At 45.3% G+C, this 13,847-nt stretch overlaps 1 protein-coding gene across 1 annotated transcript in view; it reads right to left on the minus strand.

Annotated features, from left to right (window-relative positions):
* The window catches only part of LOC309569452 (phospholipase B1, membrane-associated-like), a gene marked incomplete at its 5' end in the record, with an annotated part of 67,266 nt that overhangs the window by 35,107 nt on the left and 18,312 nt on the right, over nt 1–13,847 (minus strand). The window contains 3 exons of the mRNA XM_082275291.1: nt 178–221; nt 2,372–2,439; nt 2,523–2,581. Of these exons, the coding sequence (XP_082131417.1) occupies nt 178–221; nt 2,372–2,439; nt 2,523–2,581 (171 nt within the window). The remainder of the gene's footprint in view (nt 1–177; nt 222–2,371; nt 2,440–2,522; nt 2,582–13,847) is intronic.

Genomic DNA, 13,847 nt, shown 5'->3' on the forward strand with positions numbered 1-13,847 from the left:
CCCCTCCTGTTAGCATTGTCAATTGTAGGAATAGAGCCCTTAGCACTGCTGTGGAGGGGATGGTAGGTAGCTGATATAATTATAGAATTCGGTACTAGTCTTTCTAAAAATATATTTCATGGTTTATCTAAAATAAAACAAAATCTAAAACAATATAAATCATTATAAAACACTTACTGGGCAGGGTGATGAGATTTGACATATTTCCATAACCTCCAATACTGGAAAGATAAAAATAAATAATTATATCAATGTGTAAGATTGTAGCAGGTGAAGGTCTTGTCTATAGTAAGGGTCCCCAACCTGTGGGCCACGGAGCGATGCCATGCTGTGCCCTGTTTGAAGCTGGGCCATGGTGAGCAGTGGGAGAGCAGAGAGACTGCATCACTTCCCACATCACCGCTCTTGGATCCACCTCCATACTGTAACGATCCTGCGTTTCTTATATGGTGTGGATTTTCAGCTGCAGAAATAGTTCCACGTCAGTTGTCATGTAAGAGATATGCTGAGATACCATTCCCAACCTCAATGACTCATCATGTGTGGAAGGTCTTATTTCAGCCAGTAAATACACACAATTAGCAAGCTGGTTCCTAGAGTGACTTTATGCATGTGGTAACACAATGATGAAGGTTTGAGGGATAGGTTGAGTGGAGGTGGTAGGTGATAGACACTTGAAGGTGAGACAGTAGCAGATGGATGCAGGAAGGTTTAACAATGTTGTATGATAGCAGGTGATAGAATAGCAGGTGGACATACAAAAGAGATCAACCCAGTGCAGAAAAGTAGCAGTAGTCTCAAGAGCTAGCAATCTAGTTTATGCAGATGTGATAAACAGTCTCTACTATGCAGAGCTAGATAGTGTAAGCTTAGTATAAGTTTATAGAGAATTACCCTGCGGGGTACTTAGCACTATTAGCGATACAGCCGAAGGGTGGTTCAGGAGAGGCGGATGATCCAGTAGCGGGATACAGGGATCAGCGCAGCGAGGTTCCGTCAGCGAAGTAAGCTTGCAAGCATGGAAGCTTCAAGCAAGGTTAGCATCCAGATAAGGGTGTTTGAACGAACACATGTGAGTGAGAGCCGACGCCTTAAATAGCCATCTAGTCCGGCGCTGAGTGATGACAGCTCCAGTCTTAAAGGTGTATGCGCACCTTTCCAAAAGTAAATGGTAGGGCGCATACACTTGTGGAAAGTGTAATTTAGGGTACCAAAGGTACCGGAACATTACACATACATTCCATATATTGATTGGAGCAGAACCCTGTCCTGTACTGCGCATGTGCCAGGTTCCCCGCTTCTGTACATGTATGCTGAATTCCTAGTAATGCCAAAAAGCTGGGGAGGCCATCTGGTGGCAGGCTACAGTGACAGGCTGCATCTGGTGGCAGGCTACAGTGACAGGCTGCATCTGGTGGCAGGCTACAGTGACAGGCTACATCTGGTGGCAGGCTACAGTGACAGGCTACATCTGGTGGCAGGCTACAGTGACAGGCTGCATCTGGTGGCAGGCTACAGTGACAGGCTACATCTGGTGGCAGGCTACAGTGACAGGCTACATCTGGTGGCAGGCTATAGTGAAAGGCTACATCTGGTGGCAGGCTACAGTCACAGGCTACATCTGGTGGCAGGCTACAGTGACAGGCTACATCTGGTGGCAGGCTATAGTGAAAGGCTACATCTGGTGGCAGGCTACAGTCACAGGCTACATCTGGTGGCAGGCTACAGTGACAAGCTACATCTGGTGGCAGGCTACAGTCACAGGCTATATCTGGTGGCAGGCTACAGAAACAGGCTATATCTGGTGGCAGGCTACAGTGACAGGCTATATCTGGTGGCAGGCTACAGTGACAGGCTACATCTGGTGGCAGGCTACAGTGACAGGCTACATTTGGTGGCAGGCTACAGTGACAGGCTACATCTGGTGGCAGGCTACAGTGACAGGGTGAATCTGGTGGCAGGCTATGGTGACAGGCTGCATCTGGTGGCAGGCTACAGTGACAGGCTATATCTGGTGGCAGGCTACAGTGACAGGCTATATCTGGTGGCAGGCTACAGTGACAGGCTATATCTGGTGGCAGGCTACAGTGACAGGCTACATCTGGTGGCAGGCTACAGTGACAGGCTACATTTGGTGGCAGGCTACAGTGACAGGCTACATCTGGTGGCAGGCTACAGTGACAGGCTACATTTGGTGGCAGGCTACAGTGACAGGCTGCATCTTGTGACAGGCTACATCTGGTGGGACACATAGCAAACACTTGTTTCCTGTGTGTCCCTGCGGTGACAGATATTTTACCAATGCCGTAAAACGTCTGTCACCGCATATAGAGTGAATTAGCCCCAATCTGAGTGCGGTTGACTTGCCTACCTCCAGGAGAATTGTCGGTATTCGGTTGGGAGCTGCAGGACGCTGGTGGCGTTGGCCCCAATGGCTGTCTGTAATAATAAACACATTATTGGATGGCTCAGAAATACAACCAGAGTCCCCAAACACTCAAAGATCACCCGGCATCTCCTACCGTTAATGAGTCTCCCAAGGCGGCTACGATTTTAACATCGGCAGGCTTGACGCGGTCGGCTGTCGGGAAGAAGATGATTCGTCAGTGACTGAATGAGTTTATATGTGCTAGAAAAAGACAATACTGGCAGGAGTGCTTACAACATTGAGCTTTTATTAATGTGGTTCAAACCTTTAAAAAAAAAAAAATGTCGCTGTAACTAATTAATCAGTTCTGGACCGGAAGGATTTGCCCCGTTAATGACCAGGCCATTTTTTTCGATGCGGCACTGCGTTACTTTAACATAAAATTGCGCGGTCATGTGACGCTGTACCCAAATAAAATTGATGTCCTTTTTCTCCCAAATAGAGCTTTCTTTTGGTGGTATTTGATTACCTCTGCGATTTTTTTTTTTTGGGCTATAAACAAATAAAAAGCGACAATTCTGTAAAAAACAATATTTTTCACATTCTGTTATATAACATTCCCAAAAAAAAATTTTTAATTTTTCATCATTTTAGACCAATTTATTTGCATTTTCAGAAAATTAAAGTGGCTGAAGATTGAAAAGGAAGGGTCATTTTAATAACATTCAATTACATTATGACTTTTTTCGCAATTGCATACGCTATATTATTTTTTCTTTATTTGCTGTTTTTTTTCCCTACGCAATTGGAGTTATCTTTTAACTGGTAATTGCGTGATAATGCAACACTGTACCCAAATGTAATTTATATAATTTATTTTCACACAAATAGAGCTTTCTTTTGTTGATATTTGATCCCTAGTTTTTTTTATTTTATTTTCTTTACCACTTCCATAGCGGGCCGATTCTGGCATTCTTTTCCTACATGAAAAATCATTGTTTAACAAGAAATTACGCAGAGACCGTAGGGAATAAAATCGCAGTTATTGCAATTTTTTTATGTGACACAGTATTTACGCAGCAATTTTTTAACGCAATTTTTTTGGAATAAAAACACTTTCATAAATTAAACAAAACACAATTTTTTTTGTATAATGTGAAAGATGATGTTGCACAAAGTAAAGAGATACCTAGCATGTCACGATTTAAAATTGTCCACACTCGTGGAATGGCGCTAAACTTCGGTACTTAAAAACCTCCATAGGTTTAAAAATGTTCACAGGTTACCAGTTACAGAGAATATCTTGTGCTGGAATTATTGCTCTTGCTCTAACATTCACGGCAATACCTCACATGTTTAGTTTGAACGTCATTTACATATGCGGGCGCGACCTACGTATGCGTTCGCTTCTGCGTACGAGCACGAGGGGATGGAAGCGCTTTAAAAAAATTTTTTTTATTATTATTTATTTTATTTTTACACTTTCCCTTAAATGTTTTATTTTTTGATCACTTGTATTCCTATCACAAGGAATGTAAACATCCTTTGTAATAGGAATAGGGCATGACAGGTCCTCTCTCTTTACGGAGAGATCTGGGGTCTATCAGTCCCCACATCTCTCCTGTATGCTGGAAAGCCTGAGATAAAAAAAATGGAAAATTGTATCATACTTACCGTAATTTTCCTTTCCTGGTGCCTATCCATGGCAGCATACCAATAAAAGAGCTCCGCCTCGACTCCTCCCTCAGGACCAGTTAATAGCTTAAATTAAATATGAAGTCCCTCCCCCAATATTCTCTGTAATATAGAAATACCGAGGGTGGGAGCGTATGCTGCCATGGATAGGCACAAGGAAAGGAAAATTACGGTAATTTTCAGTTTTCCTGGTGCCTCCATGGCAGCATACCAATGATAAATAACTAGTTTACATGGGTGGGTTGGATGTTATTCATTCTCTACTCTAGCTCCCCGATTGCAAGAGTGAGCCCGGGGAAGCACTGGAGGGAGGAAAGAAGGGGGGGCTGGGGGTTCTCTCCCGCCGCCTGTAGCCAATCAATCAATAGCTTTCACATGTGAGGGAATCGCCAACTGTAATGATGAATGATGCAGCTGCACCCATCATCCAGATATCTCCACTCAAAGTTCAGGACATCATATGACGTGTTTGGGTGGGAAGTGGTTAAATAAAAAAAAAAAGACAGAGGAAAAAAAAAACAATAATTTCTACTTTCTGTTATAAAACATATCCAATGAAAATGATTTGCTTCATAAATTTTGGCCAAAATGTATTCTGCTTCATATCTTTGATAAAAAAAGACCAATAAATGTATATTAATTGGTTTGTGTATAAGTTATAGCATCTACAAACTATGGTATATACAGTATCTCACAAAAGTGAGTACACCCCTCACATTTTTGTAAATATTTTATTCTATCTTTTCATGTGACAACACTGAAGAAATGACACTTTGCTACAATGTAAAGTAGTGAGTGTACAGCTTGTATAACAGTGTAAATTTGCTGTCCCCTCAAAATAACTCAACACACAGCCATTAATGTCTAAACCACTGACAACAAAAGTGAGTACACCCCTAAGTGAAAATGTCTAAATTGGGCCCAATTAGCCATTTTCCCCTCCCCCGTGTCATGTGACTCGTTAGTGTTACAAGGTCTCAGGTGTGAATAGGGAGCAGGTGTGTTAAATTTGGTGTTATCGCTCTCACTCTCTCATACTGGTCATTGGAAGTTCAACATGGCACCTCATTGCACAGAACTCTCTGAGGATCTGAAAAAAAGAATTGCTGCTTTACATGAAGATGGCCTAGGCTATAGGAAGATTGCCAAGACCCTGAAACTGAGCTGCAGCATGGAGGCCAAGACCATACAGCGGTTTAGTCTGTCAGTGCTCAGATCATACGCCGCACACTGCATAAAATTGGTCTGCATGGCTGTCGTCCCAGAAGGAAGCCTCTTCTAAAGATGATGCAGAAGAAAGCCTGCAAACAGTTTGCTGAAGACAAGCAGACTAAGGACATGGATTACTGGAACCATGTGCTGTGGTCTGATGAGACTAAGATAAACTTATTTGGTTCAGATGGTGTCAAGCATGTGTGCAGTGGCGGCTGGTGAAGTTTAAGGATGGTGGGGCGCCAGACCCCGCCCTTCCTTTTGACCCCTCCTACTTTTCATAAGATCCCTTGATATGGGATATATTGACAGACCCCCCTATTATGGGATATACTGAGAGACCCCCTATAAAAAAATAGGGGGTCTCAATATATCCCATAACAGGGGGTCTCTCACTCCCAGTATATCCCATATTAGGCGGTCTCTCACTCCCAGTATATCCCATAATAGGGGGCAGAGGCCCTATTATGGGATATACTGTGAGAGACACCCTATAGGATATACTGAGAGACCCCCTATTATGGGACATATTGACTGAGAGTGAGAGAGACCTCTCCTATATGGTATATATGCTGAGAGGCCCCTATTATGGCATATACTGAGAGAAGCCCATATAATAAAATATAAATAAAATAGGGGATCTCAGTATATATCCCATTCCCATATAGGAGGGGGTCTCTCTCAGTCAGTATATACACTCAGTGTCGGTTTGGGCTGCATTCCATGCTTCTCCAGTCTCCACACTGCTGAATATGTATGCAGCTGCTGCTGGAATGAGAAGTGACTATACACAGAGTACATTCCTGCCAACTGTCCCGTTTTTCCCGGGACAATCCCGGCAAATAGGAGCCTGTCCCGGGTGATTTACATTGTCCCTGTTAATCAGGGACAATGTAAATCATTTAAAAAAAAAAAAAAATTATTTATTTTTTATTTTTTTTATTTTGTGCCACACAGTGTCGCTCTCACCCCAGCTAGGTGTTGTAGTTCTGGCAGCAGGTTGTCTCTCTCTCTGTGCCCGCTCACTCTTCCCGTCTGTCGCAAATTTAACGTGTCACCGGAGGCAGGGTGTTAGCATGGTGCACTTTCCAAAATCCGCCAGCAGGGGGAGGCAGAGCGCCTTCCGACAAGCTGGAGGCCTCACACTCCATTAATTACTACTATTAATAATGTTTTTTTATAGATATAACTTTTACACCTGTTAATTGATACATATATATAGTTTTCTAGCTCTAGATAAATGTGTGTACATATCCGTGTATGTGTATGTGTGTGCATATATATATATATATATATATATATTGCTCAAAAAAATGAAAACAGACCTCAATCCTCAATGGGAAAAATCTCATGCTGGATATCTATACTGGTATGGACTTGGTATGTGTTAGGATAATATGAACTGGGTAATGTGTTAGGATCTATACTGGTATGGACTATACTGGTATGGACTCTGTAATGTGTTAGGATGGTATGGACTCTGTAATGTGTTAGAATCTATACTGGTATGGACTGGGTAATGTGTTAGGATCTATACTGGTGTGAACTGGGTAATGTGTTAGGATCTACACTGGTACGGACTGGGTAATGTGTTAGGATGATATGGACTGGGTAATGTGTTAGGATCTATACTGGCAGGGCCGGACTGGCCATAGGGCAGACCGGGCATTTGCCCGATGGGCCGAACAGCGCATGTCACTTCCGTGACCGTCCCGACTCCCTCCGAGTCCTGAGGCATCTGCTCGCTTGCCGCTGGCCTCTCCGCGGCCGATTCCGCGGAGAGGGCCGCAGCCACATATTCCTCTTCTGGCCGGCCGGCCGGGTATGTATGTCCCAGGCCAGTCCCCACTGAGCAGCCGGGCTGATGCTGAGACCAGCGCCGCTCACTGCGGCCGGGTCCGAGTCCACAGCCAATGGCCATCCAGCTAGCTCAGGAGGGGTGTACCGTCCGTGCAATTGGAAACGAGGGGTCGGGGGACTCGTGACTGAAGGGGGTGGAGCTAGAGGGGACCCCTTCTGAGTTCTGCTTTGTCGGGAAGCCGGAAGGAACAGTGACTCTGCCTGCAGCACCTGCGCCGCACCACCCAAGGCCTGCCCTGCAAGGTAAGTGAAGTGACCACCCCTCAGCACTGCTACTGACCTCCCCTCAGCACTGCCACTAACCCCCACAGAACTGCCACTGCCCCCCCCCCTCAGCACTGCCACTAACCCCCACCCCACAGCACTGCCACTGACCACCCCCCTCAGCCATGCTACTGACCCCCCCTCAGCACTGCTACTGACCCCACCCTCAGCACTGCCTCTAACCCCCACCCCACAGCACTGCCACTGACCCCCACCCCACAGCACTGCCACTGACCCCCCCCCTCAGCACTGCTACTGACCCCCCCAGCACTGCTACTGACCCCCCCCCTCAGCACTGCCACTGACCCCTCCCCCCTCAGCACTGACACTGATCCAATTCCCCCCAGCCCTGTCACTGATCCGATTCCCCCTGGGCCCTGTCACTGATCCGATTCCCCCTGGGCCCTATCACTGATCCGATCCCCCTACCCCAGCCCTGTCACTTATCCGATCCCCTCCCATCCCTGTCACTTATCCGATCCCTCCCTCCCAGACCTGTCACTGATCCAATTCCCCCCAGCCCTGTCACTGATCCCTGATCCGATCCCCCTATCCCAGCCCTGTCACTGCCACTGATCCCACCATCCCTCCACACTGCCACTGATCCCATCCAATCCCCCCCAGCACTGCCATTAATTCCATCCCCCCCCCCCAACACTCCTCCCATCCCCTCCCATTCCTCCCTCCAGGCTGCCACTCCTCCCATCCCCTCCCTCCACGCTGCCACTCCTCCCATTCCCTCCCTCCATGCTGCCACTCATCCCACTCCCCAAGCACTGCCACTGATCCCATTCAATTCCCCCCAAGCACTGCCACTCATCTCGTCCCCCCACACAGCCACTGATTCCACCTTCCACATATTGACACTCATCCTATCCCCCCTGCACTGCCACTGATCCCACCATCCCTCCACACTGCCACTGATCCCATCCAATCCCCCCCAGCACTGCCATTAATTCCATCCCCCCCCAACACTGCCACTAAATCCATCCCCCCCAGTACTGCTACTGATCTCATCCCCCTCAGCACTGCCAATCATCCCAACAACCCACCAGCACTACCAGTCATCTCACCCTCCTCTCGTATTGTCACTCATCCCCCCCACATCCAATCCCCCCCGACATTCATTACAGTCCCCCCCCAGCACTGCCACTGACTCCATACCCCCCAGCACTGCCACTGACTCCATACCCCCCAGCACTGCCACTGACTCCATCCCCCCAGCACTGCCACTGACTCCATCCCCCCAGCACTGCCACTGACTCCATCCCCCCAGCACTGCCAATGACTCCATCCCCCCAGCGCTGCCACTGATTCCATCCCCCCAGTACTGCCACTCAATTCACACACCCTCTCCCCAACACTGCCACTCACTTCACACCCCCTCCTCAGCACTGCCACTTAATTCATACCCCCTTCCCCTCCCTCAGAACTGCCACTCATTCCTCCCCCCCAGTACTGCCACTCAATTCACCCCCCCCCCCCCCCCCAGTACTACCACTGATTACACCTCTCCCCTCCCCAGCCACCAATGGGTTAGTGCTAAAAATGTGCAGTAACCTCTAGCAATCAGTGAGCAGTGACTGTAGCAGGCTAAATAGAATAAAAGACATTGAGAAACTGGTAGCTGTCATTATTTGTAATTTGGTTTTAATAAAAAAAAAAAAGGCTGCTCAGTCTAAAATGCCCGGGCCTATTTTTTGTCCCAGTCCGGGCCTGTATACTGGTATGGACTGGGTAATGTGTTAGGATGATATGGACTGGGTAATGTGTTAGGATCTATACTGGTATGGACTGGGTAATGTGTTAGGATCTATACTGATATGGACTGGGTAATGTGTTAGGATCTATACTGGTATGGACTGGGTAATGTGTAGGATGGTATGGACTGGGTAATGTGTTAGGATCTATACTGGTATGGACTGGGTAATGTGTTAGGATCTATACTGGTATGGACTGGGTAATGTGTAGGATGGTGTGGACTGGGTAATGTGTTAGAATCTATACTGGTATGGACTGGGTAATGTGTTAGGATTAGGGTTGAGCGAACACGGACTGTATTATTCGTGTTCGTACCGAATAATTGGATTTTTGTTACCCGAACACAGACCCGAAAACTTTACTGTATATTCGGGTAAAAATCCGTGTTCGGTGGTTTTATTTCCAGGTTTTGCATGCATTGGCGTGCTTTTCATGGCGGGCTTTCAACAGCCAATCAACAAGCGTTTAACTGGTGTGCCTAAGCCATCCCAGCCATGCCTACAAATGTATTAGTAGCTGTGATTGGCCGTCTGAAGCATGTGACCAAGTCTTTATAAGTTCGAGGCAGCGCTGCTGCGGTGTCATTCTGCTGTTTAGTTCAGGGACAGAGCACACATCAACGTGCTGGTTGCTGATTAGGGACAGACAGGAAAAAAACCCATTTGTGTCCGGATAGAATTGAGGGACAGGTCGGAGTGTGTTAGGCAGGGCGAGTTGTAGGCATTTTAGGGCGAGGCTGCTGCTGATTTTTAGGGTCAGTGTGGTCTACAAACTACAATCGATATTGCTGTGTGGGTGGGGTTTGCAGTCACCCGATCTACGATCATCATCTTATCAATCCTTTTAGGGAGAGAGTCTGCTGATTTTTAGGGTCAGACAGTGTGTTCTACAAACTACAATCGATATTGCTGTGTGGGGTGGGATAGGAGATAGGCAGGTGTCAGTGGTCCACATCCATTTTGCTGTGTGTGGGCTGCTGTGAACACAATCTTTTTGGGGTGCAGTGAACACAATCTTTTTGGGGTGCAGTGAACACAATCTTTTTTGCCCACTGAGGAGGAGGGAGAAAAGTATTTTTCTATCAGTCACTGTGTGCAGCATTTTTCCTTCAGCCGTGCTGTGCTGACTGATCATACACTGCTGTGTTCAGTTCACATGTGCTATTATTGAGTGGTTTCAAAAATCATACACTTTTTTTTCTATTCCACTATTCAATATGCAGCCTTGGGTTAAAAAAAATTAAATTGTGGCCTGCAGCAGAGCTGAATGATATTTGGGGTTTTTGGGGTTCATCTCATACTTCTGAAGATTTGAGGGTGCTGCCTGTTCCAAACTCCTCCTACTCCTCATCCAGCCTTTTAGGGGTACAAACAATAGTAATTGGGGCCTAGTGTGCTTCTGTACGTGTGAGATACATACACTTTTTTTGATCATATTTTCTATTCCGCTATTCAATAAAAACCTTTGGGGATCAGTTAAATTGCAGGATAGTCTGTGTTGGTACGTGTGAGATCCACCTTTCCAAGTTTTTGGGGTTCATCTCATACTTCTGAAGATTTGAGGGTGCTGCCTGTTCCATACTCCTCCTACTCCTCATTCAGCCTTTTAGGGGTACAAACAATAGTAATTGGGGCCTAGTGTGGTTTTGTACGTGTGAGATACATACACTTTTTTTGATCATATTTTCTATTCCGCTATTCAATAAAAACCTTTGGGGATCAATTAAATTGCGGGATAGTCTGTGTTGGTAAGTGTGAGATACACCTTTCCAAGTTTTTGGGGTTCATCTCATACTTCTGAAGATTTGAGGGTGCTGCCTGTTCCAAACTCCTCCTACTCCTCATCCTGCCTTTAGGGGTACAAACAATAGTAATTGGGGCCTAGTGTGCTTCTGTACGTGTGAGATACATACACTTTTTTTGATCATATTTCCTATTCCGCTATTCAATAAAAACCTTTGGGGATCAATTAAATTGCGGCATAGTCTGTGTTGGTACGTGTGAGATACACCTTTCCAAGTTTTTGGGGTTCATCTCATACTTCTAAAGATTTGAGGGTGCTGCCTGTTCCATACTCCTCCTACTCCTCATCCTGCCTTTAGGGGTACAAACAATAGTAATTGGGGCCTAGTGTGCTTCTGTACGTGTGAGATACATACACTTTTTTTGATCATATTTCCTATTCCGCTATTCAATAAAAACCTTTGGGGATCAATTAAATTGCGGGATAGTCTGTGTTGGTACGTGTGAGATCCACCTTTCCAAGTTTTTGGGGTTCATCTCATACTTCTGAAGATTTGAGGGTGCTGCCTGTTCCATACTCCTCCTACTCCTCATCCAGCCTTTTAGGGGTACAAACAATAGTAATTGGGGCCTAGTGTGGTTTTGTACGTGTGAGATACATACACTTTTTTTGATCATATTTTCTATTCCGCTATTCAATAAAAACCTTTGGGGATCAATTAAATTGCGGGATAGTCTGTGTTGGTACGTGTGAGATCCACCTTTCCAAGTTTTTGGGGTTCATCTCATACTTCTGAAGATTTGAGGGTGCTGCCTGTTCCAAACTCCTCCTACTCCTCATCCTGCCTTTAGGGGTACAAACAATAGTAATTGGGGCCTAGTGTGCTTCTGTACGTGTGAGATACATACACTTTTTTTGATCATATTTCCTATTCCGCTATTCAATAAAAACCTTTGGGGATCAATTAAATTGCAGGATAGTCTGTGTTGGTACGTGTGAGATACACCTTTCCAAGTTTTTGGGGTTCATCTCATACTTCTGAAGATTTGAGGGTGCTGCCTGTTCCAAACTTCTCCTACTCCTCATCCTGCCTTTAGGGGTACAAACAAAAGTAATTGGGGCCTAGTGTGCTTCTGTACGTGTGAGATACATACACTTTTTTTATCATATTTCCTATTCCGCTATTCAATAAAAACCTTTGGGGATCAATTAAATTGCGGGATAGTCTGTGTTGGTAAGTGTGAGATCCACCTTTCCAAGTTTTTGGGGTTCATCTCATACTTCTGAAGATTTGAGGGTGCTGCCTGTTCCTTACTCCTCCTACTCCTCATCCAGCCTTTTAGGGGTACAAACAATAGTAATTGGGGCCTAGTGTGCTTCTGTACGTGTGAGATACATACACTTTGTTTGATCATATTTCCTATTCCGCTATTCAATAAAAACCTTTGGGGATCAATTAAATTGCGGGATAGTCTGTGTTGGTACATGTGAGATCCACCTTTCCAAGTTTTTGGGGTTCATCTCATACTTCTGAAGATTTGAGGGTGCTGCCTGTTCCATACTCCTCCTACTCCTCATCCAGCCTTTTAGGGGTACAAACAATAGTAATTGGGGCCTAGTGTGGTTTTGTACGTGTGAGATACATACACTTTTTTTGATCATATTTTCTATTCCGCTATTCAATAAAAACCTTTGGGGATCAGTTAAATTGCGGGATAGTCTGTGTTGGTACGTGTGAGATACACCTTTCCAAGTTTTTGGGGTTCATCTCATACTTCTGAAGATTTGAGGGTGCTGCCTGTTCCAAACTCCTCCTACTCCTCATCCTGCCTTTAGGGGTACAAACAATAGTAATTGGGGCCTAGTGTGCTTCTGTACGTGTGAGATACATACACTTTTTTTGATCATATTTCCTATTCCGCTATTCCATAAAAACCTTTGAGGATCAATTAAATTGCGGGATAGTCTGTGTTGGTACGTGTGAGATCCACCTTTCCAAGTTTTTGGGGTTCATCTCATACTTCTGAAGATTTGAGGGTGCTGCCTGTTCCAAACTCCTCCTACTCCTCATCCTGCCTTTAGGGGTACAAACAATAGTAATTGGGGCCTAGTGTGCTTCTGTACATGTGAGATACATACACTTTTTTTGATCATATTTCCTATTCCGCTATTCAATAAAAACCTTTGGGGATCAATTAAATTGCGGGATAGTCTGTGTTGGTACGTGTGAGATCCACCTTTCCAAGTTTTTGGGGTTCATCTCATACTTCTGAAGATTTGAGGGTGCTGCCTGTTCCAAACTCCTCCAACTCCTCATCCTGCCTTTAGGGGTACAAACAATAGTAATTGGGGCCTAGTGTGCTTCTGTTCGTGTGAGATACATACACTTTTTTTGATCATATTTCCTATTCCGCTATTCAATAAAAACCTTTGGGGATCAATTAAATTGCGGGATAGTCTGTGTTGGTACGTGTGAGATCCACTTTTCCAAGTTTTTGGGGTTCATCTCATACTTCTGAAGATTCGAGGGTGCTGCCTGTTCCAAACTCCTCCTACTCCTCATCCTGCCTTTAGGGGTACAAACAATAGTAATTGGGGCCTAGTGTGGTTCTGTACGTGTGAGATACATACACTTTTTTTGATCATATTTTCTATTCCGCTATTTAATTAAAACCTTTGGGTATAAACAATTAAATTGCGGGATAGTCTGTGTCGGTACGTGTGAAATACACCTTTCCAATTTTTGGGGCGCATCTCATACTGCCGAGGATTTGAGGGTGCTTCAGTCTGCCTCCTGGCTGTTCCAAACTCCTCCTACTCCTCATCCTGCCTTTAGGGTACAAAAAATTGTAATCCGGGCCTAGATTGTGTTTGTACGTGTGAGATACACCGTTTTGTAAAATTTGTCCTATTCCGCTATTCAATATACACCCTGTTTGAGTGT

The sequence above is a fragment of the Pelophylax lessonae genome (assembly GCF_965119305.1).
Source record: "Pelophylax lessonae genome assembly, chromosome: 13".
In the NCBI taxonomy this organism is placed as follows: domain Eukaryota; kingdom Metazoa; phylum Chordata; class Amphibia; order Anura; family Ranidae; genus Pelophylax; species Pelophylax lessonae.